General features: G+C 41.0%; 1 protein-coding gene across 1 annotated transcript in view; it reads left to right on the top strand.

Annotated features, from left to right (window-relative positions):
* The window catches only part of PLEKHG4B (pleckstrin homology and RhoGEF domain containing G4B), a 210,244-nt gene extending 187,737 nt beyond the window's left edge, over positions 1–22,507 (top strand). Inside the window, exons 18-24 of the mRNA XM_036765907.1 lie at positions 4,215–4,385; positions 7,363–7,543; positions 8,476–8,592; positions 9,526–9,795; positions 10,410–10,627; positions 13,169–13,228; positions 20,994–22,507. Of these exons, the coding sequence (XP_036621802.1) occupies positions 4,215–4,385; positions 7,363–7,543; positions 8,476–8,592; positions 9,526–9,795; positions 10,410–10,627; positions 13,169–13,210 (999 nt within the window). The 3' untranslated portion in view covers positions 13,211–13,228; positions 20,994–22,507. The remainder of the gene's footprint in view (positions 1–4,214; positions 4,386–7,362; positions 7,544–8,475; positions 8,593–9,525; positions 9,796–10,409; positions 10,628–13,168; positions 13,229–20,993) is intronic.
* The last annotated feature ends 1,814 nt before the right edge of the window (positions 22,508–24,321 follow it).

The following is a 24,321-nucleotide window of genomic DNA, read 5'->3' as shown; positions in this document are numbered from 1 at the left end:
TAAGACCCTTCTCAATCTGGCTCCAATAAACCTTACAATTACATTTCCCCCTTTTTCATATCCTGTGTTCCAGCCAAATTGGATTATTAGCTCTTCCTGGACTTTGTCATACCCTTTACCTGCCTCTGTGTATTCATGTAGGCCACCCTCCTCCCTGGAAAGCCCTGCATCCATAGCTGACTGTTCAAATTAATCTCTTTTTCATCAAGACCTAACTCAAGTGAACCTTCTTCCATGAAGCTTTTTTTGATCCCTTCTCTCCACTCCTCAGTCCTGCATCTTTCCTTCCTTGAATTTCTTTTTTTAAATATTTGATTTTTATTTTATTTTTAATTACATGTAAACAAAAATTTTTAATATACTTAGAAAAAATTTTGAGTTCCATATTCTCTCTGCCTCTCCTTGAAAAGACATGCAATTTGATATCTTCTTCAAATTCCTTTTTTTCTTTTAAATAGTATTTCCATTTTTCCAATTACATGTAAAGATAAATTTTTTTTTTTTTTAGAATTGTTCTTTATTTTTTTTTTTCGGTTTACAATCTCACTTTATTTAAATTTATTTATTTAACATATTTGGTTTTCAGCATTGATTTTCACAACAGTTTGAATTACAAATTTTCTCCCCATTTCTACCCTCCCCCCCACTCCAAGATGGCTTATATTCTGGTTGCCCTGTTCCCCAGTCAGCCCTCCCCTCTATCACCCGCCTCCCCTCTCATCCCCTTTTCCCTTCCTTTCTTGTAGGGCAAGATAAATTTCTATGCCCCATTGCCTGTGTATCTTATTTTTTAGTTGCATACAAAAACTTTTTTTGTTTTTGAACATCTGATTTTAAAACTTTGAGTTCCAAATTCTCTTCCCTCTTCCCTTCCCACCCACCCTCCCTAAGAAGCCGAGCAATTCAACCTAGGCCACACATGTATTATTATGTATAACCTTTCCACAATACTCATGTTGTGAAAGGCTAACTACATTTTGCTCCTTCCCAACCCATCCCCCTTTATTGAATTTTCTCCCTTGACCCTGTCCCCTTTCCAAAGTGTTTGTTTTGATTACCTCCACCCCCATCTGCCCTCCCCTCCATCATCCCCCTGCCTTTTTTTTTTTTTTTATCTTCCTCCCTCTTCTTTCCTGTGGGGTAAGATACCCAACTGAGTATGTATGGTATTCCCCCTCAGGCCAAATCTGATGAGAGCAAGGTTCACTCATTCCCCCCTCACCTGCCCTCTCCCCTCCTCCCATAGAACTGCTTCCTCTTGCCACCTTTATGCGAGATAATCCATCCCATTCTATCTCTCCCTATCTCCCTCTCTCAGTATGTTGCTCTCTCATCCCTTAATTTCATTTTATTTCTTTTAGATATCTTCCCTTCATCTTCAACTCACCCTGTGTCTGCTCTCTGTCTTTTACATATATATATATATATATATATATACACACATACATACACATACATACATATACACATAGATATATACATACATACACATTCACTTATATATATATATATAAACATATATATATATATATATATGCATATTCCCTTCAACTACCCTAATACTGAGGTCTCATGAATCATACTCATCATCTTTCCATGTAGGAATGTAAACAAAACAGTTCAACTTTAGTAAGTCCCTTGCAATTTCCGTTTCTTGATTACCTTTTCATGCTTCTCTTGATTCTTGTGTTTGAAAGTCAAATTTTCTATTCAGTTCTGGTCTTTTCACTGAGAAAGCTTGAAAGTCCTCTATTTTATTGAAACTCCATATTTTGCCTTGGAACATGATACTCAGTTTTGCTGGGTAGGTGATTCTAGGTTTTAATCCTAGCTCCATTGACCTCCGGAATATCGCATTCCAAGCCCTTCGATCTCTTAATGTAGAAGCTGCCAGATCTTGGGTTATTCTGATTGGGTTTCCACAATACTCAAATTGTTTCTTTCTGGCTGCTTGCAGTATTTTCTCCTTGATCTGGGAGCTCTGGAATTTGGTGACAATATTCCTGGGAGATTTCTTTTTGGGATCTATCTGAGGAGGCGATCGCTGGATTCTTTCAATTTCTATTTTGCCCTGTGGCTCTAGAATATCAGGGCAGTTCTCCTTGACAATTTCTTGAAAGATGGTATCTAGGCTCTTCTTTTGATCATGGCTTTCAGGTAGTCCAATAATTTTTAAATTATCTCTCCTGGATCTATTTTCCAGGTCAGTGGTTTTTCCAAGGAGATATTTCACATTGTCTTCCATTTTTTCATTCCTTTGGTTCTGTTTTAGAATATCCTGATTTCTCATAAAGTCACTAGCTTCCACTTGCTCCAATCCAATTCTTAAAGTAGTATTTTCTTTAGTGGTCTTTTGAACCTCCTTTTCCATTTGGCTAATTCTGCCTTTCAAGGCATTCTTCTCCTCATTGGCTTTGTGGAGCTCTTTTGTCATTTGAGTTAGTCTGTTTTTTAAGGTGTTGTTTTCTTCAGTGTATTTTTCAGTATTTTTTGGGGTCTCCTTTAGCAAGTCATTGACTTGTTTTTCATGGTTCCCTCGCAACCTTCTCATTTCTCTTCCCAATTTCCCCTCCACTTCTCCAACCTGCTTCTCCAAATCCCCTTTGAGTTCCTCCATGGCCTGGGGCCAGTTCACGTCTTTCTTGGAGGCTTTGGTTGTAGGCTCTATGACTTTGTTGTCTTCTCTAGGCTGTATGTTTTGGTCTTCTTTGTCACCAAAAAAAGAATCCAAAGTCTGAGACTGAATCTGGGCACGTTTTCACTGCCTGGCCATATTCCCAACCAACTAACTTGACCCTTGAGTTTTTCAGTGGGGTATGACTGCTTGTAGATTACAGAGTTCTATGTTCCACGTTTGGGGGGGAGGTGCCAGCTCTGTCAGACCCACACTACTCCTTCCCCAAGAACCCCCAGTCCAGGCTGGGCTTAGATCTTCAGCAGGCTTTTGCACTCCTGCTCTGATCCGCCACTTAATTCCTCCCACCAGGTGGGCCTGGAGCTGGAAGTAACAACAGCTGTAGCTGCCCCACCTCCGCTGCCCCCGGGGCTGGAAGCTGAACCGCGAACTCCTCCCACTCCCGCAGCTTTTCCCACTAACCTTCTCCACAGTCTTTGGTGTTTGTGGGTCAAGGGGTCTGGTAACTGCCGCAGGTCACATATTCAGGGCGCTAGGGCCCCCTCCGCCCAGCTTCTGTTCTGGATGGTCCATGCCGCTCAGGCTAGGCTCTGCTCCACTCCGTTCCCAGCTCCCAGCTCTCAGCTCCGTGTGGAATAGACCTCACCCAGAGACCATCCAGGCTGTCCTGGGCTGGAGCCCTGCTTCCCTCTACTGTTCTGTGGGTTCTGCCGTTCTAGAATTGGTTCAGAGCCACTCCTATAGGTTTCTGGAGGGACTCGGGCACGGAGCTCACTCCAGTCCGTGCTCACCAGCCGCCATCTTGGCTCCATGTAAAGATAAATTTTAACACTCTTTTTTAATAAAATGAGTTCCAAATTTTCTCCCTCCCCTCCCTTCTTTGCCTCCCCCACCTTTAAGATGGTAAGCAATTTGATATAGATTACATATATGCAATCATATAAAACACTTCCATATTAGTCATGTCGTATAAGAAGAAACAACAAAACTTCCTCAAATTTCTTGAAATTCTTGGGAACTCTTTTCATTTAATCTGTCATACATATTTATACACATTCTCTCTATGAGATAACAAACTAACAATAATAATAGCTAACATTTCTGTAATACCTACTATGTGCCAGTCACTGTGCTAAACACTTTACAAAAATGACCTCATTTGATCCTTACAACTAGGCTGGGAAGTAAATGCTGTTATTATCCCCCATTTTGCAACCGAGGAAGCAATTGAGGACAGAGATTGTCATTTTTTATGTTTGTATCCTCAGCAACTAGCAACATTCTTGGTGCATAATCAGTGCTTAAAAATGAATTGTTGAATTCAAAAATATTGTCCAGATGTATTTTCTTTTTTTACATATATATTTTTTAATTTTTCCCCAACTACGTGTTAAAATAATTTTTAACATTTGTTTTTTGAGCTAGAAGCTTGTGCCTGTTCCAACACCCTTGAATTTTGTACTGCTAAAGAGATGTTTAAAGGTGAAGAATGACCCCTGTGTAAAAATACCCTCAACTTAATTCAGGTCAGACAAGATCTCCATTATCTCTTTAAAAATGTTCCTCTTTCTCTCTCTAGGTGAATTTAAAAGAACAAGGGCAGCTGAGATGTCAGGATGAATTTATTGTTTGTTGTGGAAGGAAAAAATATCTGAGACACGTCTTCCTTTTCGAGGATCTTATCTTGTTTAGCAAGACCAAGAAGATTGATGGGGGATATGATATTTACATGTACAAACAGTCATTCAAGGTAAAAACAAACAAACCACCCTATACCAGGCATTGATGCAATGCACAGGGTTTTGCACAGAATGTACAGTTTTTTGAATGGGGTTGGCTGGTAATTATTTCTGGATTAAAAGGAACTCACAGCTTTCTTGGTTTTCTAATTCCGTAAATTGCATGTAAGTGAAGAAAACAAAAAAAAGCACAAAAATTCAACTTCATGGGATGAAATGGAGAGCAACATGACAGTATTTTTACATCTCTCTGTGTAATTCCTTCATGCCCATTACCTGGTTTTTCCAAAAACTTCAGACCACTGTGAACTCGGCTTTATTCCCCAGAGGTGTTAGTCATCCCCATACCACTTGTATTTATTTATATGGTGCATTGAGATGTCTGGCTAAATGGGACTCACTGGAAGCCAGATGTTTCCTGAGCAAATGATTCTATTTTGCATTTCTATTATGGTGATGAGGGCTCATTGGGCAGTCAGCAGCTGTCTGAACCACGCCCCTCGGCACACTTGGCAGTACAGAAGCTCCTGCAAGTTGGGCCAAACCGACTGTGAACTTCCAGTCCCCTTTCATTGGGAGCCTCTGACCACCTGCCTTCAATTAGGAACACCAGCAAGGACACAGGAAGCAGATTGGTACACGAGATAGAGAGCTAGTCTTGGAATCAGGAAGACCTTGGTTCAACCTGACGCATACTGGTTGTGTGACCTTATACAAGTCACTTAACCTCTTAGCGCTCTAGACTATTGTCCAAGACTATAAATTGGAGAGAAAGTGTGGACCACTGTTTAGATTTTTGAAATACAAAAACATAACATCTTCACACATACAGTATCTACTCTCCAAATGGGGATGCATTTACAACAGTGCTTCAGAGACTGCCAACACAAAACCTCTTCTTTCAGTTTACAAGAAACATTGGGTTTCAGGCTTTTTCCATCAGAGAACAAGGTAGTCTGGGGGGATAGCACCCTAATGGGAGCCAGCACTCCTGGGATCAGAATATCCCGGAGTGTGAATGACCCTGGGAAAGTGCTTCACAGAAGCTTAATTAATTCAAAACATAGCACTAACTAGGAATGTGTTACTGTGACTGTGGTTGTTGATGATGTTTCAGTCGTGTCTGACCCTCCATGATCCCATTTTGGGGTTTTCTTGGAAAGATATTAGACTGGTTAGCCATTTCCTTCTCCTGCTTATTTTATAAATGAGGAAACTGAGGCAAATGGCATTAAGTGACTTACCCAGGGTCACTTTGAATACTCAGACTCAGGTCAAATCTCACCTTCTCTAAGAGGTTTTTCCCAGTCTCCCCTCCACCTCTACCCCCAGCACTCCACTGCTAGTGCCTTTCCTATGAGACTTTTGTTGTTGTTATTCAGTCATTTTAGTTATGTCTGACTCTTCATACTCCCATTTGGGGTTTCCTTGGCAAAGACACTGGAGTGGTTTGCCATTTGCTTTTCCAGTTCTTTTTACAGATGAGGAAACTGAGGCAGACAGTGTCTGAGGTCAGTCTAAAGTCAGATTTGAATACGGGTCTTTCTGACTCTGGGTCTGGCACTCTATCTGCTGCCCTACCTAGGAATTTGCCATCTAGGAAATAGCAAAGTAAGCAGAGTCCTCACTGATATTAAATGGAAGGGAGGAAGGGAAAGATCAATCACCCAACGAGTATTTATTAAGAGCCAACCGTGTGTCAAGCGCTAGATTGGGGTAATTTCATCCCAACATCATGGTCACCCCAGTCTGGGTTTCTGCTAATTCACCCTTTGCTCCTGTCTTTGCCCTTAACTGTTTTTTGACAAGACATATTAACCTACCAGAAAGGATGGATGAAGTGCTTACTATATGCCAGGCACTGTGCTAAATACGGAGGATACAAAGAAAAGCAAAAACATGATTCCTGCCCTCAAGGAGCTCACATGCAAAAAAAAAATTGTACATGCAAGAGATAAACAGAAGGTAATCTGCTAAGGTGGTCCAGTGGATAGAGTGCCAGGCCTGGAGTCAGGAGGACCTGAGTTCAAATCCAGCCTCAGACACTTACTAGCTGTCCCTGGGTAAGTCATTGAACCTTGGTTTCTATAAAATGAGCTGGAGAAGGAAATGGCAAACCACTGTAGTATCTTTGCCAAGAAAACCCCCAATGGAGTCACAAAGAGTCAGACATGACTAAAAACAACAACAGAAATCCCATAGGGAAGGCAGTAGCAGTGGAATGCTTGGGGGTGGAGTGGAGACTGGGAAAGGCCTCTTGCACAAGGTGATATCTGAGCTGATTCTTCAAAGAAGCCAGGAGGCAGAGGTGAAGGAGAATATTCCAGGAACCAGAGACAGCTAGTGAAAATGCATGGAGTCAGGAGATGAAGTATCTCATATGAAGAACATTAAGGAGACCATTGTCACTTGAAGCTAGTGTCCATGGTACACATAACAGAGTAAAGTGTGAGGAAACTGGAAAGGTAGTAAGAGGCCTGGTCATAAAGGACTTTAAATGCCACATAGGATTTTATACTTGCTCCTGAAGAAATAAGGAACCACTGGAGGGGTGTGTGTGTGTGTGTGTGTGTGTGTGTGTGTGTGTGTGTGTGTGTATCCTAAAGCTCAGAACTAAGCTTTAGGAAAATCATTTAATTAAAATTTTAATTGTCCTATATAAAAAAGGGGTAAGGGTACAGAGAATAATCTCTGCTTCCTCCCCTAACCATGGATTAATGGATTAATGAACATGAACAATGTTGACTGGGGAGATGACACTGATATACCCAAGTTATTTGAGAAAAATAACATTTCATAAATATGTGAAGCGGTTGCAGATCTCAGAAGCTGCCATAGAAAATCAAGATTTGATTTGTATAGTAAATTAATTCCCATGTTGAATTATTTGGATCATAGGATTCTTAGCAGTGAAAACAATTTTACAATGCTGTGGAAAATGCTAAGATTAAATTGAACACACTGATTTTTTTCTGGATATGATTTCAGACTGCTGAAATTGGGATGACAGAAAACGTTGGAGACAGTGGTCTGAGGTTTGAGATCTGGTTCCGAAGGAGGAGGAAATCCCAGGATACATACATCCTTCAAGCAAGTTCAGCAGAAGTAAAAATTGCTTGGACAAATATCATAGGGAAAATCCTATGGAGACAAGCTCTGAGGAACAGAGGTATAGAATATGAGGATGTTACAAGGCAAAAGCAGCAGGTCACACTGGAGAGGGCTCATTCAAATTTCATTTTACATGATAGTTTAATATGATAGAGATGCAGGATGGGTCATATTACATCTTGAGCATAAAGAATTCAGCCATGTGAGTCAGAGTAACTATTCTCTGGAGCTATGGAGAATAACCTACCTGAAAGCTATAAATATTTTACACCTAGAGGGGAGGTTTTTTTTATAGGTGGTTGGGAGAACGTCCACTTTAATGAAACTGGCCTCTCCAGGGCTGCCCCCTACTCTTGCCTGTTCTAATGGCCTTTTCCCAGAATTCATTTCCATTTGATTTTCAGGATCTGCCAGGCCAGAAGCTGCTGCTTTCTCTTCCCATCAGCTAGGTGATTTCATTTGCACGCTCTCCTGCTGCCAGCACCCCAGAGAGCCACAATGGGATTAGTTTCTAGAGCTACAAAAACTGAGCCAAAGACAGAGAGCTACCTCAGTTATCAACATCCTTCTTCTTGCCGCAGGGCTGTTTTCTTGTTTCTTCTCTCTTTGGCTCCTACAGATCTCTCAGGTCATGACAACAGTTTTGGGGTTTTTTTTTGTTTTGACAGCCTGCCTTATTCAACTTTGTACTTTAGTCCTCTCTCCTGTTTGTTTAGGCTCTTTATTGACAGATGCCCTGAAACAGTAGATATTCCCCAGTAAATTGTCAGTTAAGTTTCCCTTAACGACTGTTGCATTTGGAGTCAAAGGATCTGCCATCAAATCTTGGCTCTGTTGTTTGCAATCTGGAGGAGTCACATGACCTTTCTAGGCACGACGTCCTTGGAGAAAAGACAGAATGGGCAAGATGTCTCCTAACATTCCTTGCAGTTGAAAATATATAATTCTATGAAGCTTCTCTCTCAAGTGTTGCATATTTTTCTATTTTAGAACTCAGGATGCAAGAAATGGTATCTATGGGGATAGGCAACAAACCATTCATGGATATCAAGCCCAGCGATGCAGCCATAAGTGACCGGGCAATAGATTATATCATGAAGGGAACAGGTACCACTTGTTACTTTGCTCTTCATTCTCTCCTCTTCTGGAGAAATTCGACTTCAAAAATAAAACATCAGATTTGGGAGTATCAACTTTGGTGGCTTAGGGTCAAGGATTCTCTGTATAACAGTCCTCATGTCCAGTAAGGTCTCATGGTCAATGAATGATCCCCTCATTGAAAATGAGGGAGAAGCAAAATAATGAATTTTCTAATATGTGGTAGTTGTATTACCAGGCTCATATGTTCACATCCCACTTAAGCACTCATTTATTTAGGAGGCAATAGGGAATTATTAAAAATTTACTGGGGAAATAACGGGGGAAAACTTCCTAATTACTGCGGCTATCTCAAAGTGAAGATTGGGCTGCCTTGGGTGGGAACAGGCTTCCTCTCACAGCATTCATATCCAAGGTGATAACCACACATTGGTTATGTTATAGAGGAGTTTCCTAATCACTATCAAGTTATATTTTGGTCTCTGAGTTTCTTCCAACTTTGAAGTTCTGGGTTTTGAGCAAGTGAATAATTTGAGTAGAGTTGTGCATTATGAAGGTGAACCTGAGACTGACCATGATGGTGTATGGATATAATCCCTGCTGCCAGGGAACTCAGGTTTTCTGAGTTGTAGTACTTGACCCTAAGACCAGAACTGATATGATGAGCCCCTAGAGTTGGAGACTATCAGGCCACCAAAGAGGGGTGAACTGGCCCAGATTGGAAACAAAGCAGGTCAAAGCTGCTTTGCCAATCAATAAAAGGGAGCAACCCCTGCACTTCTAGCCTAGGGAAAGATAGAAGACCTAAAAAAGGGAAGGCCATGGAAGGGAAGAGAAGGGAAAGAAGAGCAAGGGAAGAGATGGGATAAGATTAATCTGTCAGTGGCTTGGATAATAACAGGAAAAAGAGGCAAGACTCACCTTTAATTTTTTTGTTTCTAGAGTCGAGGTCTAGGGCATCTATAGCTGTATCTTCATTTGATCACTCAACGCCCTTCAAAAGGCCCCACTCTACCATCTCCAACAGCAGCACCTCTTCCTCAAGCAGCCAGTCCTCGTCTTCAATTTTGGGGTCGCTAAACCTGCATGTTTATTCTAGTCCGTCTTATTCAGGTCTACTAAGCCCTCCTTTCTATCACTGGACTTATGACATTAAAACTTGTATCGAAGAAGATGAACTAGAACAGGAAACAGGAAGCCAGCCATCAATGAGTAAGTGGATCTCTACATGGTACTAAAGAAGGTTAAAATGATGTGCCAGTAGTGCAGTAGGGGAGGGAAGTTTACTGATAAGACCAGTTCGGAAGTGTTCCAACTCACTGAGTGAGAGGGAAATATCTCAGCTGGCTAGACCATTGAGTTTGGATATGTCTTGAAGTGTTTCTGATTATTGCAAGTGTTGCTATGAAATTCTCAAAGTTAATTCACTTTAATTTAAAAATATAAATATACACCATAGAGTATTTATAATCAGGGAAAGAGACATGACAAAAATCAATGAAAAGATAGCCTAACTTTTCACTTTGTAAGTGATTTTTAAAGTATTTATCAAACATAAAGATCCAAGGAAAAGTAGAAAGTTGGCAGTTATTACAATAGCTCCAATTTAGCAGTTATTCTAGTATTTCCTAGCCACCAGCAGGGACTGCAAGAATTGATGATGATGAAAGGGAATTAATATGCAGAGAATGTTATAATTTAGGCTTTCCAATATCAAAAGAAATTAGACTTGAAACACAAGAAGTTGGGGCATTTATGTTCTGTAAGTTAATAAACTGATTAATGTTTGATTAAACTGCATTATTATTATTCCTCCTGGTCTGTAGTTACCGAGAGTTCTGAGTCATCACAGTGCACCTCTGGTGAGAGCATCAGTGGCCTTAGCAGCTCAGCCCACCCTGGGCTGTCTCAACTTCTTCCAGACACATTTTCGGATGAAAGTGCTTCAAATCCTGGCTCCAAACCCCCCTCCCAGTGCACATCACCAGCTCTCCCTGGGAAGAATTCCAGGCTGAAACATGATAGTAATCAGTATATTACAACAGTAAGTATTTGTTCTTTAATAAATTCATACGATATCCATGTTATCTGTTGACTTTGAATTCATCCTAGTTCAATTCAGCAAGCATTTAATAAAGACATACTATGCGTGAGCCACTGTGGTGGGTGCAGGGGATTCAAAGAGAAAAGCCAAAAAACAGTCCTTTCATTCTCCCTTCACTCAAGAGACTTTCATTCTATTGAGGGATACATTATGTAAATTTAAAATAATTTGGAGGGAGGGTGACAGTCAGGGATTGTGGAGGGGAATCAGAAAAGACTAATATTAGTAATCAGAGAATTAATACAAATATACATTCAGAGAAAATCATTTCAACTCAATAAGGATTTTTGAGCCCTTGCTATGCTATGTATTAGGCACTATTTTAGTCTCTGAGAATACACAAATAAAAGTAAGATAATCCTAATTTCAAGAAGTTTTCCAGGGGAAACATGTACACAGCTAAGTCCATACAAAAGAATTTCAGAAGAAATTTCACGAAGGGGCTTCCAGATCAGTAACTCAGCCTAGGTCTATTCACAACCTATCAGTTGAGCACTAAGGGCAATACAAGAGAAACAATAGGACCTTTCCTTCCTCTGCCCTCAAGATTCATAGATTTTTAGAGCTTGAGGGTACTTTAGACATCATTGGGCCCAACCCTCTTATTTTCTAAATGAGGAAAGTTGAGTCCCAGGAAAATTAAAGTACTTGTCAAAGGTTACCTAGCAAAGGAAGAGCAGAGATGAGAATCTGGGTCTCTTAGGTCCCACTATGTGATTCTGACCTTTATACTACCATCCCTCCTTGTTAAGGATGATAACACTGGTTTGGGAAGGGAGACTTAATCTCATCGTGGAGGATTTAAAAAAATTAAATGACTTTCGATCTAGCCGGGGCAACCAGACTTAGATGAAGCAATGTCACAATGCCAAGAATTAAAAATTAAAATTGATCATGGAAAAAGGGGGACAAGAATGTGAAATTGAAAAATCAAGGCAATGAACTAAAGACAAATGTAATGCATCACCTTTTTTCCCAAAGAAAAGCTAATCGTACTCTGATAGTACAACAATTTGTTCTGTCTTAAACACAAGGTTCCAGAATATTATCAAACCTCCCTAATGTTGATTTAAAAATTAAAGATTTAAAAAATCTGTTTGTTCTGTTCTGAGGGAGGAGAAAGTAGCTTCTCCAGTTCTGACAGATGGGAGATCAAGAGATAGGGTACATGCACTACCATTGCTGGTCTTTTAGCCAACTACATACTTCATGGTACGATGAATCTGTGATCTCTTGAGAGTGGTACTCCCTCCATTGGTACAGATCACAACCCTTCCACCCCTTCTCATTTAATATTTGTTTTTCCCTAAATTCTCTTTAGCAGATCTCTCCAATGTATTAAGAACCACTAACATAGTTAAATAGTTAGGCAGTGAAGAATTGGGGGTATTAAAACTAAACTCAACAGCTTAGATGACAATGGATGCTCATAGAAAAGATAATTAGCAAATAAACAATCCATTCATTCACCAAGATTTTGTTAATTACCCTTTCTAGGTAGTAGTTGCTGTGGGGAATATAAGAGAAGTAACAGATTTGGCCCTTCAAGTGGAACTTATGGTGTAATTAGGCTAAAAAGAGGAGCATTAGCAATCACAACAGGACATAAAGGCTTTAAGATAATGTAAGACCAACAATGTACAAGGGCTTAGAAATGCAAAGGAAGACACTGATCAGAGTGTCAATAATCATTTCGTTTGGCCAGCCATGGTCCAGTCACTGTGTTAGGTGATGGGGATGCAAACACAAAAATAAAATAAAATAAAATAAAATAACAATGAAAAAAATCCCTGTTTGCCAGGACCTTCTATGGGAGTGAACATCTGCAAATAGAGAGAGAATAAATGGAAAATAGGTACAAAATAGTTAAATATAAAGTAGTTTAGAAAGGAGGTCCCTAGCAGTTGGATCAAATGTCAAACAGTTTGAAGTATAGAAACTGAAAAGAAAGAAGACATCCTACAAGGAAGGAAAAGCAAAAATAGAAGCAGAGATGGAGAAAAACACAAAGATGGCAGCAAAGAAAGTCTGCCTGGTGACATGGGGCTACAATGAGAGCTAGTGAGAGAAGAGGGTGAGTAGACATGGTGAGGCAGGGAGAAGAAAACATGTAGTGGCTTTTGAAGGTTAATTCGGTCTTAGAGTCTTTTCCTAGAATGTTACCAATGGGGCTCAGGCCCCATCCTGTCTAACTCATAATACATACCTCTTTTTCCATAGTCATGTCCCTCCCAAGATCTAGCAAGAAGGTAGCAGGGGGAATGAATTGACCTACAAGTCAGTCAGTCAGCCAAAAAGCATTTATTAAGCACTTACTATGTGCCAGGCATAAGGACCCATTTTAATGTACTCTGAGTCAAGAGGATGGACAATAGGTCTTGGAATAGTCAGTTGGTTCAGGGGAAATTATATGCCCAAAAATGTCCAGGATAAGCAATGATATTGGTTTTAATTAGTTGATTTCCCTCCCTTTTTTGTCAGAACAAAACTTCTCATGTATTAGGCTTCTCAACAGTGGTTTGACTGGCAGGCAAACATTCAGTAAGTAACTGGTTTTTTCAGCTCAACACTGGGAGGAGAGGGTTGCTTTGAGATGCCACATCTGTGTCAAAGTTAACAATCAATTAAATTGGAGCATGCAGACATTTCTCCAGGCTGATTTGCATGTCTAACCATATTAAAAGAGCACTGGAAGCTTAATGGCATTGCCTGATATTAACAATGCTTCCTTCCTGCCAGAAAGGTAATGTAACCCTGCTCTCTGCTGCTGCTTCTTCACTGAATTTTCCCCTCCGTGTATCGTGCGTCCGGCCGCTTCTTGTCTTGGGGGATGGATTGCACTGTAACAGAAAGGTGACTTTTATAGCAGCCAAACTCCACCCAATAGGAGTGTGGACAATATTTTCACTTAGGAAATGCAATAAAATATGACAGTTCTAATCCTGTCCTATTTATCATCAGCTTTACAAACTGCCTACAACCAGGATGAATGAGTGGAGAACCTGGCATAGGTTAACCCAACCAGAAGTTTAAAAATAAAAATAACAAAAACACCACGCCCCATGACTTATTTTGAGAATAAGTCAATAGCATGCCTAGACAAGCTGTCTGCCAAACATTTGTGCCATAGTAGGTACATAAGGAGCTTCTGAGGGAAAGAAATAGCTATTAAGTAACTCTCCTGGGATTCAGAGATTACTAGGAATTAGAGAATAGGACAATCATCTTTGTTCTATTCCCCCTACTGCTTTCTTTCTTTCCCTTTACATTTCACCTATTCCTTCCTGTACTCTCTCTTCCCTTCTCCTCTCTTCCCTTATCCACCTACCTAGACCACCCAGCCTTTTCAAGGAATGACTTTCCAGCAGCTGTTAAAGTACACAGTTTTCATGATAGATGCTCAAATGCTGTACAGAGCAGGCTGATAGAAAGGGATCGCCTTGATAGGAGGGGAAAGCCCAGTCTGCTGCTCCATTCAGGGATCCCCTAGGAACATCCTACATCCTGCTTCCTCTAGCCAGCTGATCCCAGGAAGTGAGGAGAGTTCCACTTAGGAAGATTTATAGTGGACAGTGCTGCCCAACACGTGAATCAAAGGCAAGACCCCACAAATAATATACTGCGGAATTTTGAAAAGAAGCAAACCAAGAGAGCGTCAAAGCAGAATTCTTAGCCCGTCTGGAAGCTTACTCCCAACTAGGCTCCCTGAGGCATTCTTATGTGTCTTCATCCATGAAGAATCTCTAAGCTTTGCTGGCTCTCACGGCCTTCGGCTTGAGCCAGTACATCCCTTAGTTTAAAACAAAAAAAAACATTTTTCAGGGGACAGCTAGATGGTATAGTGGACAGAGCACCAGCCAGACCTGAGTTTAAATCCATTCTCAGATATTTACTAGCTGTGTGATCCTGGACAAGTCATTTAACCCTTATTTCCTCAAAATAAAATTTCAGGACATACCTTATGCTAAAAGGTAGCGTGACCTAGTAGATAGAGAGCTGGAAATAGGGAAGACCTGAGTATCTACTCTGGTACCTACTGACTATATGATCCGGCTTAACCTCAAGCAACCTTTCAGGCCCATAAATTACAAAACAGGTGCTGATCTGCATTGGGAGATAGAATTTCCTCACAGCTAATTCTTTATACTATTAAAATTACAGTTCTGGCCTCCCCAGGAAAATCTTTGTGGTACAATGAACTGACGGCCTATCTTGCTCTTGGGCTAGGGTGTGCTCTGACTTAGAGAAAAGAGGACCCTCTGCCTCCACAGAAGGTCTCCTCTGACAGTTGAATCCCTGGCTGGCCCATGTCCCTAGTTCCATACACACTGCTTCTCTTTACGCTCTGATGACATAATACCCCCAAAGCACCATCCCAATCTACCTGATACCTGGCACACATTGGGGTCATCATAGTATCTCTTTAAATTCATTTCTCCTGACATAAAGAGACTTCTTTATTTCTATATCCAAGTATATGAAAGAGCTAGCTCACCCTGCTGGTGCCCACCTGGCTAGAGGCTGAGAATAAACAAAGTGTAGATGAAATACAGGCCCTGCTTTTGTGGAACTTGTACTTTGGTCATAGGATATAACATACAAATAACCATAGGACAACATAATATGTGAGAAATGCAAGTCAAATACGAGTTCTCTGTGATATCTGAAGGAGAAAATATCATTACCGAGAAATTAGTCTCCTAAAAAGAAAAGGGAGATTTGTAAGATTTAGAGCTGGAGGACACTATTGGAGGTGATCTCCAAATGTCTCATTTTGCAGATGAGAGACTGAGGCCCAGAAAGGTGATCTTATGTGCCCAGAGTCACACAGGTTGTAAGCAGCAGAGCCTCTTGATTCTGAATCCCATGCTTTTTCCTAAAATGCCATGTTACTACACCATACTTCTCTCCTCAGTAGGAAAGGGGGCCTCTTCCCTCCCAAAAGAGTAGAGTACAGGTAAGTCCCCATTAGTGTAAATAATGGATCTCATGAATGGTCGAATTATTCGAATTTGAACTATTTCCATCAGGATGGAACAATTACCATATTTTATATGTAATATAACTCTAAATAGTGTGAATTCAAATAATGCTACCACTTCACTCTATTCCTTATTCGTTGTTCTCGCTAATCAGGACCTGGGTATATCTGCAGGGATTGGCAGCCAGAATGGCTTACTTGGCTTAGCCAAGGTCTTCACCAGTGTTATGGTATGTAACAAAAGAAAATTCATGAGAATTTGGAGGGCTCCAACTGTTCTGATGTGGACCAGTCAGTGACAATAAACTTATTGTGTAAAAAAAAATAAATCAGGTTGGACCAACACCCATTCAAAAAACATTTTAAATTAAACAGACTCACTTCTCACTAATGGTACTGTTAAATGAGCAAAGTTTTGTCATAGATACTTTCCCAGAACTAATTAAGGAATTTATACGCCCACATGTTTAGAAAAAAAATAAACCCAAGTTCGATGAATTGAAACACTATAAAAGCAAATGGTTTCATCCATGTTAATGCTTTGGTTCATCCCACCTCTGACACTTAACATGTATCTGACATTGGACAAGTGATTTAATTTCTCTGGATCTCAGTTTCTCCATCTGTGAAAGGAGGGATTTGGATTAGATGGTCCCTGCTCTGAATCCAGGATCCTAAGAGCAATGAGATCCAGTCTCATGCCAGGTGAAGCCAGATGAGGCCATCACTGCTGTGCCTGCCGCTGCCAACCTGGGGTTACTCCAGGCTGATCTGTGACAACGTCCCTCAGGGAAGCATTTCCTGCAAACATGCTTATTAATAGAGTTACCCTGTCATTGTAGGGTCACCATCACAAACCTAGAACCACATCTTTTTTTAATTTATTTTTTATTTTTAGTTTACAACACTCAGTTCCACAAGTTTTTCAGTTCCAAATTTTCTCCCCCTCCCTCTCTTCCCCCCTTTCCACCCAAGACAGCATGTAATCTGATATAGGTTCTACATATACATTGACATTAAACTTATTTTCACAGTAGTCAAGTTGTAAAGAAGAATTATAGCCAATGGAATGAGCCATGAGAAAGAAGAAACAAAAGAGAGAGAGAGAGAGAGAGAGAGAGCAAATAGTTTGCCTCAATCTGCATGCAGACTCCATAGTTCTTTCTCTGGATGTGGATAGCTTTTTCCATCATGAGTCTTTTGGAGCTGTCTTAAAACCTTACCTTGCTGAGAAGAGCCCAATCTATCAAAGTTAGTCATCACAGATACAATGTGTCTGTAATTGTGTATAATGTTCCCTGGTTCTGCTCCCCTCACTCAGCATCAGTTCATATAAGTCATTCCAGGTTATTATGAAGTCCGTCTGCTCCTCATTTCTTATAGTATAATAGTATTCCATTACATTCATATAGCACAACTTGTTCAGCCATTCTCCAATTGATGGGCATCCCTTTGATTTCTAATTTTTGCTACCACAAAAAGAGCTGCTATAAATATTTTTGTACATACTGATTTCTTTCCCACTTGTGTGATCTCTTTGGGATACAGCCCTAGAAGCGCTATTGCTGGGTCAAAAGGGTATGCACATTTTTATAGTTCCAAATTGCTCTCCAGAATGGTTGGATCAGTTCACAACTCTACCGCCAATGCATTAGTGTTCCAATTTTCCTACATCTTCTCCAGCATTTATTATCTTACTGTTTTGTCATGTTAGACAATCTGACAGAAGAGATGTGGTACCTAAGAGTTGTTTTGATTTTCATTTCTCTAATCAATAGAGATTTAGAGCATTTTTTTTTCAAATGACTACAGATATCTTTAATTTCTTCCTCTGAAAACTGCCTGTTCACATCCCTTGACCATTTCTAGAACCACATCTTATGCAATGACTATTTTGCCCACTGAAACTCCCCTTTGATGTTGGCATGTCACTTTATGCCTGGGACCCTGAGGCATGCAGACTTCACTGAGAGCCTATGAGGATGTTATGGGTGAAGTTATACCTGGTGAAAGAGGGGGGAAACAACATAAAAACTCAAGAGTTCAAGGAAGGGACCTCAGAAGGCAATCAATTTAGACAGGATTCCGAGGAAGGAATCTTCTCTTCTACAAGTGGTCATCCAAACAATTCTTTAAGGAGCTTCAGTGATGGGGAAATCACTACCTCCTGAGGATATCCATTGCAATTCTGAGGGGCTCTCTTAAGAGATTTTTCTTCGATTGGGCCAAAGTCATCCTCCCCACAGTATCCATTAGTCCTATTTGTACATGTTAGTTAGGGTCAAGCTGAACAAGTTAGATTCATCTTCCACATCTAAACCTCCAAATATTTGGAGATTTCAGCAGCAGAGTGGAATGGAAATGAACACTATCTCTCTAGTAAAAGGACCTAGGTTCAAATCTCAACTCTGTCGTTTTCTACTTGTATATGATTGGGAAGTGACTTCGCTGGGCCTCAGTTTCCTGATCTGTAAAATGAGAGAGTTGGGCTAGATGATGTCTGAAGTCATTTCCAGCTCTAGAGCTTTGATCCCATGATCATGTTCTCCATGAGTTTTCTCTTCTAAAATCTAATTATCTCCCATTCCTACAGCTGATTCTTGTATAGCATGTAGCTGTCCTGGTTGCCCTCCTCCAGATGTCCTCCAGCTGACCAGTATCCTTTCCCAGATGTGGTCCCTTAAAGTGAGAGCACCATCCAGTTGTGTAGTGGACTAGATTGTAGGATAATTTATTGTTGTTCAGTTGTTTCAGTCCTGACTCTTTGTGACCCCATTTGGAGCTTTCTTGGCAAAGGCACTGGAGTGGTTTGACATTCCCTTCTTCAGTTCATTTTATAGATGAGGAAACTGAGGCAAACAGGGTTAAGTGACTTACCCAAAGTCATACAGCTAGCACATGTCTGAGGCTAGATTTGAACTCATGAAGAGAAGTCATCCTGACTCCAGGTCCACCACTCTATCTACTGCGCCACCTAGATGACCCTGTAGGATAATAACCTCCGTCATTCTGGACCCTAGTCTCCTATTAGCCTAAGCTCACAGTTGCTTGTTTGTCTGTATGTTACATTATTGGCTCATATTGAGTTTCTAGTCCACTCAAACCTGCACGGTTTTTTCTTCTAAACTATTGTCTGGCCATATTTCTCAAATCCTATGCCTATTGGCTACAAATATAAAACTTTATACTCATCTTCATCATGTTTGCTTTGACCCATAGTTATGGCCTGTTGAAATCTCTTTGCATCTCAATTCTGTCATTCAATGAGTTAGTTGTCTCTTCTACCTACCTTCATGTTATCTGTAAAGGTGATAAGGATGCCGCCTTCATTGAAAGCACTGATCAACAAACAGGACTCTGTGGTGTTCTGCTACAAACTTCACTCACTGATCTCAATGTATTAATCACCACTCTTTGGGTCTAGATGTATAACCAGTTAAAAATTCACCTAAATGAGCTATCGTTCAGCCTGTATTTCTCTATCTTGTTCACAAGGATATCATGAGAGATTGTGTCAGATACCTCAATGAAATTTCAGACACATGTTCCATATGGCATTCCTCCAGGGGTGTGCTGTAGCCAGCTCAAACCTACTCATGAGAGCTGATTGTTAAATTTTCATGTGAACATTTATGCCTCAGACTAAGCCCCTAGACTGATTTAAGGACCTTACAATGATAAAGGAAGAGTTACTGAAAAACATTCACTTCATTAACTGACTGCAATACTTCAGAAGATAAGGAACTTCATCCATGTGAATACTCCCTCCACTGATGCAGATTACAGCCCCCAACCCAAACTTAAGTGTTTTCATAGTTTGCTAAAAGGCAGGGGTGGGGGGTGCGGGGGGCAGGGGGGTCATATCTTGATGGCCAGTCTTCTGGTGATGAACTTCTTCTATGTTAAGCAATACAGTATCATCTGTCTCCAGCCAGTCATCAGTCACTCTGGTCTTTCCATCTTGGTATGACCTGGTAGGGCTTGTACTGTGTTGGAATGCTCTTTGAGAATCCAGTGTTACCTTCATGCCACAGTGAGGCAACATGGGAAGATCCTAGTGAAAGATGTTTGGTGTACATTTAGGTGTACATGCAATCTATATAAATCTGTATAGTATACACATATCTATATCTATATACATTTGCAGCCATATCTATATGTGCATGTAAACATGTTATCATAATAATAGCTAACATTTACATAACACTTCAGGGTTGCAAAGCTCTTTACACATATTATCTCATTTGATCCTTATCACAACCCTGGGAGTTAGGTGCTATTATGATCCCCATTTTACCAGTGAGGAAACTGAGGCAGACAGAGATTGAGCAACTTGCCTTGGGTCACACAGCCAGTAAGTGTCTGAGACAAGATTTGAATTCAAGACTTCCTGATTCCAAGTGAGTGCAGCACAGCTGGTAAGTGTCTAAGGAGGGATTCAAACTCGGATCTTCCTAACTCCAAGGCTAGCACTCTATCCATTATGGCAGCTAGGTCCTGCTAAGAGCTTCCCTTTTGCTTCATGTGGAATCTGGAGATGATTAGGTACCAGGGCAGTAGATGGAGTATAAATATTGAATATTTCTCTGTTCATAAGATCAGAGGATCATTGGATTTCAGAGCTGGAAGGGACCTTAATGAGCATCTCTTTGCCATATTGCAGGATAATGGGTAGAAATAGCAATGCTTTTTTTTTTAGCAGATGCCATGTTGCAAAGCCATTCATGCACTCCCCTGCTGACACTAAGAAAAACCACCTGTTCATTAAGTACACAGACCATTGCCTGTGTTACCTGACCAGTTTCCTCACATCTTCACACTCTTCTCAACTCTGTCTCCACTGAGTTTCCTTTCCATTTTGCTTTGGGCCTCCCTTCTCAAACCTACCCACCTTTTCCCTGTGCCCCTGCCCTACTCTATGACTATCGTTGGGGGAAGAAACTGGTAGGGAGAGGAAGAAGGGGAGTGGTGTATGGTCCTGAAAATAGTGATATTGGGGAAAATGCACTCTGACTTCCAGGAAGGGGCTGCTGCAGGCTTGGAGGCCATGGGTAAGGCATGTTGCATTGCATGGTTGGTGGTCATTTTTCTTTGACAGCATCTTAATGTGATGTAAAGACACTGCTCTTTTCTTGAGGCTTTCTCTCTGAGTGGCTTTGGATTCTTTTGTCAAAATGATTCAGTGTTCTGTCTATCATCTAGAGGGAACAGGGAAGGGAGGAGAGGGAGTGGAGGGTGAGATCAATCACCAGTGTTTTCCTACAATATTGAGGTCTCCAAAAGAGCAAGTAACTATTATATTAACAACAGTCACTGTTTTGACAGCTGTGATGGATTTGAACTTGGTGACATTTGCCACGCAACAAACATCTCAACACTCTTCTGATCCATACATGGGAATGTATGCTCAAGAAGAAAACCGGGACTGCATGTCTGCTACAACATGACGACAGGAAGAAAAGGATCAAGGCAGAGCCATGTCTGATGGGCCAACAGTCCCCACATTACAAGGATCAGTAGAGCTGCTTAAGCCCTAGAAGTTACCTCTTCTTTGATGATCACTCCAACTTAGACCTGTACGTCATTTCAACACTCACTTCACCCCAGATCGGCCACCATTTTGAACCTTTCTTCTCCCTGACTTTGCTCCCACGTGTCAGGGAGAAGGCTGAAGAGCTTTTAGACTCAATCCCACTCCAGACTGACCAAATATGAGTCCAAAGAAAGGCAACCAGCCCTTCAAGATGGAAGCAAAGGGAGCTGAGTAGTGATGATAAGTCACCACGGAGACAGAAATATTTCTTTCTTGAAAAGACACAGCTACTTCCTCTATTCTGAGGGACACATAAATTCAGCCTTCAGGATTGCATGGGACAAAGGTACTACAAACACCAAAATCATGACTTGGTCCCAGCTGGGGATGCTTTTGTCCCTGCACCACCCACTTACTTGCCCTTCCACATCTTTCAAATGATAATTGGCTTAGGTTTTGGTAACAAATGTTTTAATTTCATTTTTAAATGCTTTGTTAGTAGCATACCTAACCTGCAGAGCCAAAACATGGGCTAAATTCTGACTGAAGGAGTGGGTACCTTGAGGTATGCTTGCCATTGAGTTAAGGGAGCAGAGACTGGCCCTAAATATGTATGTTTGTGCACAAGTCTGTGTGGGTGCTAAGAACTTTAAATCTTTTCTTTCTTTTCTAGCAAGTTCTATGTAAATAGCTTAGGAGGCATATTAGAAGTTACAGTCATCTTCTGATTAGCCGCACCATGGAAAGGAAACCAAGTGGTGCAGGTGTTTGAATGCCACTGAAACTCCACACAACCAGGCCAGCATTATAACTCCACTTGCCTTGGCCAGTTTTCCTGCAAAGTCAAACTAATAGTGCCATGCTCCCAACAATGCATGCTAGGAGAATCTCAAGTTGACTCCACTTGGTATTTTGCAATCCAGTCAAGGTAGACAACCCTAAGGAGTGAACAAAAGCAAAAAAGGTGCAAACAGAGCTGGAAGCTTTTGTAAATAGTACTATGGGGCCTCACTTTTAAAATTTCCATAGCTAGGACATGGTCTTGTCTTTTAAAAGTAGTAGCATCTTCTGTTAGGGTCCACAGAGACAATGTGTATAGATAGAAATGTATTATCATTTTACAAAATGATAATGATTTTAGTAATGGTTTTTTAAAAGTATTTTCAACCACTTTTTCAGAGATCAAATATGAAAACATTTCATTACCTGTCAGCTGTTGATAACAGTTTACTTTTGTTACTTTGTTTCAATACAGGCTTGTTTAATACTTAAAAAAAATAAACAGAACATTTTTCTACCGTATCACATTTCTTCGCTGGTATAAATGGAAATGACTTTTACTGGGGACCTACGAACATTGAAGAGTTAGCATACTTCCTAGTTTCATTTCTACTCATGAATCTATTGCACTTGACTTGTATTTTCTCCCACAGAAAGAAGTTTAGCAAAATGAATCTGTGAACTTGAAATAAAACAAGACATGAAGCCCAAGCATTAGGATGACTGCAGGCTGACTTCCACTGAGGCATTTCCTCTTCACATTCTCTGCCTCTGGCTTAGATAATGTACCTATGACCCGAGGTCCACAATGTCAGGGCCAGCTTCACATGGTGGGATTTTCAAAAAAAAAAAAAATCCCTATCTGAAAAAAAAATCCTGCTTTCCAGCTTGATGATACCTCAAGTTATGAGTTCTTTTGCCTTGTTATGATATAAATGCCCCGAGAGAGAATCGTGCATTAGCCCTTATGAGTCACTTATGTGAAGTTTATCAGCCTGAGAATGGGTTTTTATAAGTGGGAACGTGGAATAGAACATGAGGATATTGAGCACGTTAGGTGTTGCGGAAACTCCACAGAGTAGGGGGAAAGGGCTCAGAAAGGGGTGGGGGGGGCGGAGGGGAATCGCCCTTTCAATTTTACAGTCTTGCCTAGGGCTAGCCATGTCTAACGTCGTAGCGGATGGCACCCTTCCACTCCCTGTCATGGGCATCTTTTGCTCTCTCTGTTTTCATTCTCCTTACCTTCTATTCACCTTCTCTTTTCCTCCTCACTTTCTCTGCAGAAGAGGAGGCTGCTAGGTGGCTCAGTAGATAGAGTGCTGGGCCTGATGTTAGGAAGAGTTAACTTCAAACCCAGCCTCAGACACTAACTGTGTGACCCTGGGCAAGTCGTTTAACCTCTCTTTGCCTCAATCCACTGGAGAAGGAAACGGCAAACCACTGCAGTATCTTGGCCAAGAAAACCCAAATTGGTGTCACAAAGAGTCAGACACGACTGAAATGACTATACAACAATACTTGTGCAAAGTATGTGAGATTGTTGACAATGTTAATGGTAGATGCAGCATGGTATAATCCAAAGAGAGCCTGGTGTAGGCCCAGTGAGACCTGGATTCAAGTCCCACTTCTGACATATGCTGGTTAGTGATCTAGGGCAAGTCACTTAAATTCTCACTCCTCTAGGCAGCACAGCAAATGTGATGCGTCAGCAGAAGGAATCTCCCCATTTAGGAGTTCTTTGTACCAAGAATATCCAAAGTCTATTCCCTATCCCCTATCCTACAAAGTTAAAATAGATTTCAAGGCAAACAATTAAAGATAGATTCATTACGTCTGTTGGTGCTCCTGCTGAGCTCCTTTTGTTCCTCTTTCTTTTTTGATCTTTGGTACAAAGGAAAGTTTGTTGGGAGGGGAAGGGAGGAAAAATGCAGAAACTACTGCAGCGATCACACTTTAATAAGGCAAAAAATGGAGAGGGATATAGTGGCAGATGGCCTGGGGACAAGAGATGGGGTGGTGCAGGGAAGGAAGGGAGAGTTGGGGAAGAGAATCACCAGAGGGAGAGGCAGAGAGCATCACTCAAGTAACCATGGACTAGAGTTTGGAGCATTGGGCAGTCTGGACACCAAGGAGATGGAAGAGGGCTCGAGCTACAGGAGTTTAAGGTCTCATTTTTATAGGGGTTTGGGGGGAAACAGACCAACAACCATCTGTACCACATCAGGGTTAGTTCATTAACTTATCCATATCATCTTAAAGTTATCAGTACAACTTCAAAGTCCTCATCCCAAAGTTATAAGCACCTTTTGGAAGTTCTGCTGATCCGGATTTGTGGAGGTC

The sequence above is a fragment of the Trichosurus vulpecula genome, chromosome 1, assembly GCF_011100635.1.
Source record: "Trichosurus vulpecula isolate mTriVul1 chromosome 1, mTriVul1.pri, whole genome shotgun sequence".
Taxonomy (NCBI): Eukaryota; Metazoa; Chordata; class Mammalia; order Diprotodontia; family Phalangeridae; genus Trichosurus; species Trichosurus vulpecula.
The sequence above is the reverse complement of the archived record's forward strand: the minus strand, read 5'-3'. Positions and strand labels throughout refer to the sequence as shown.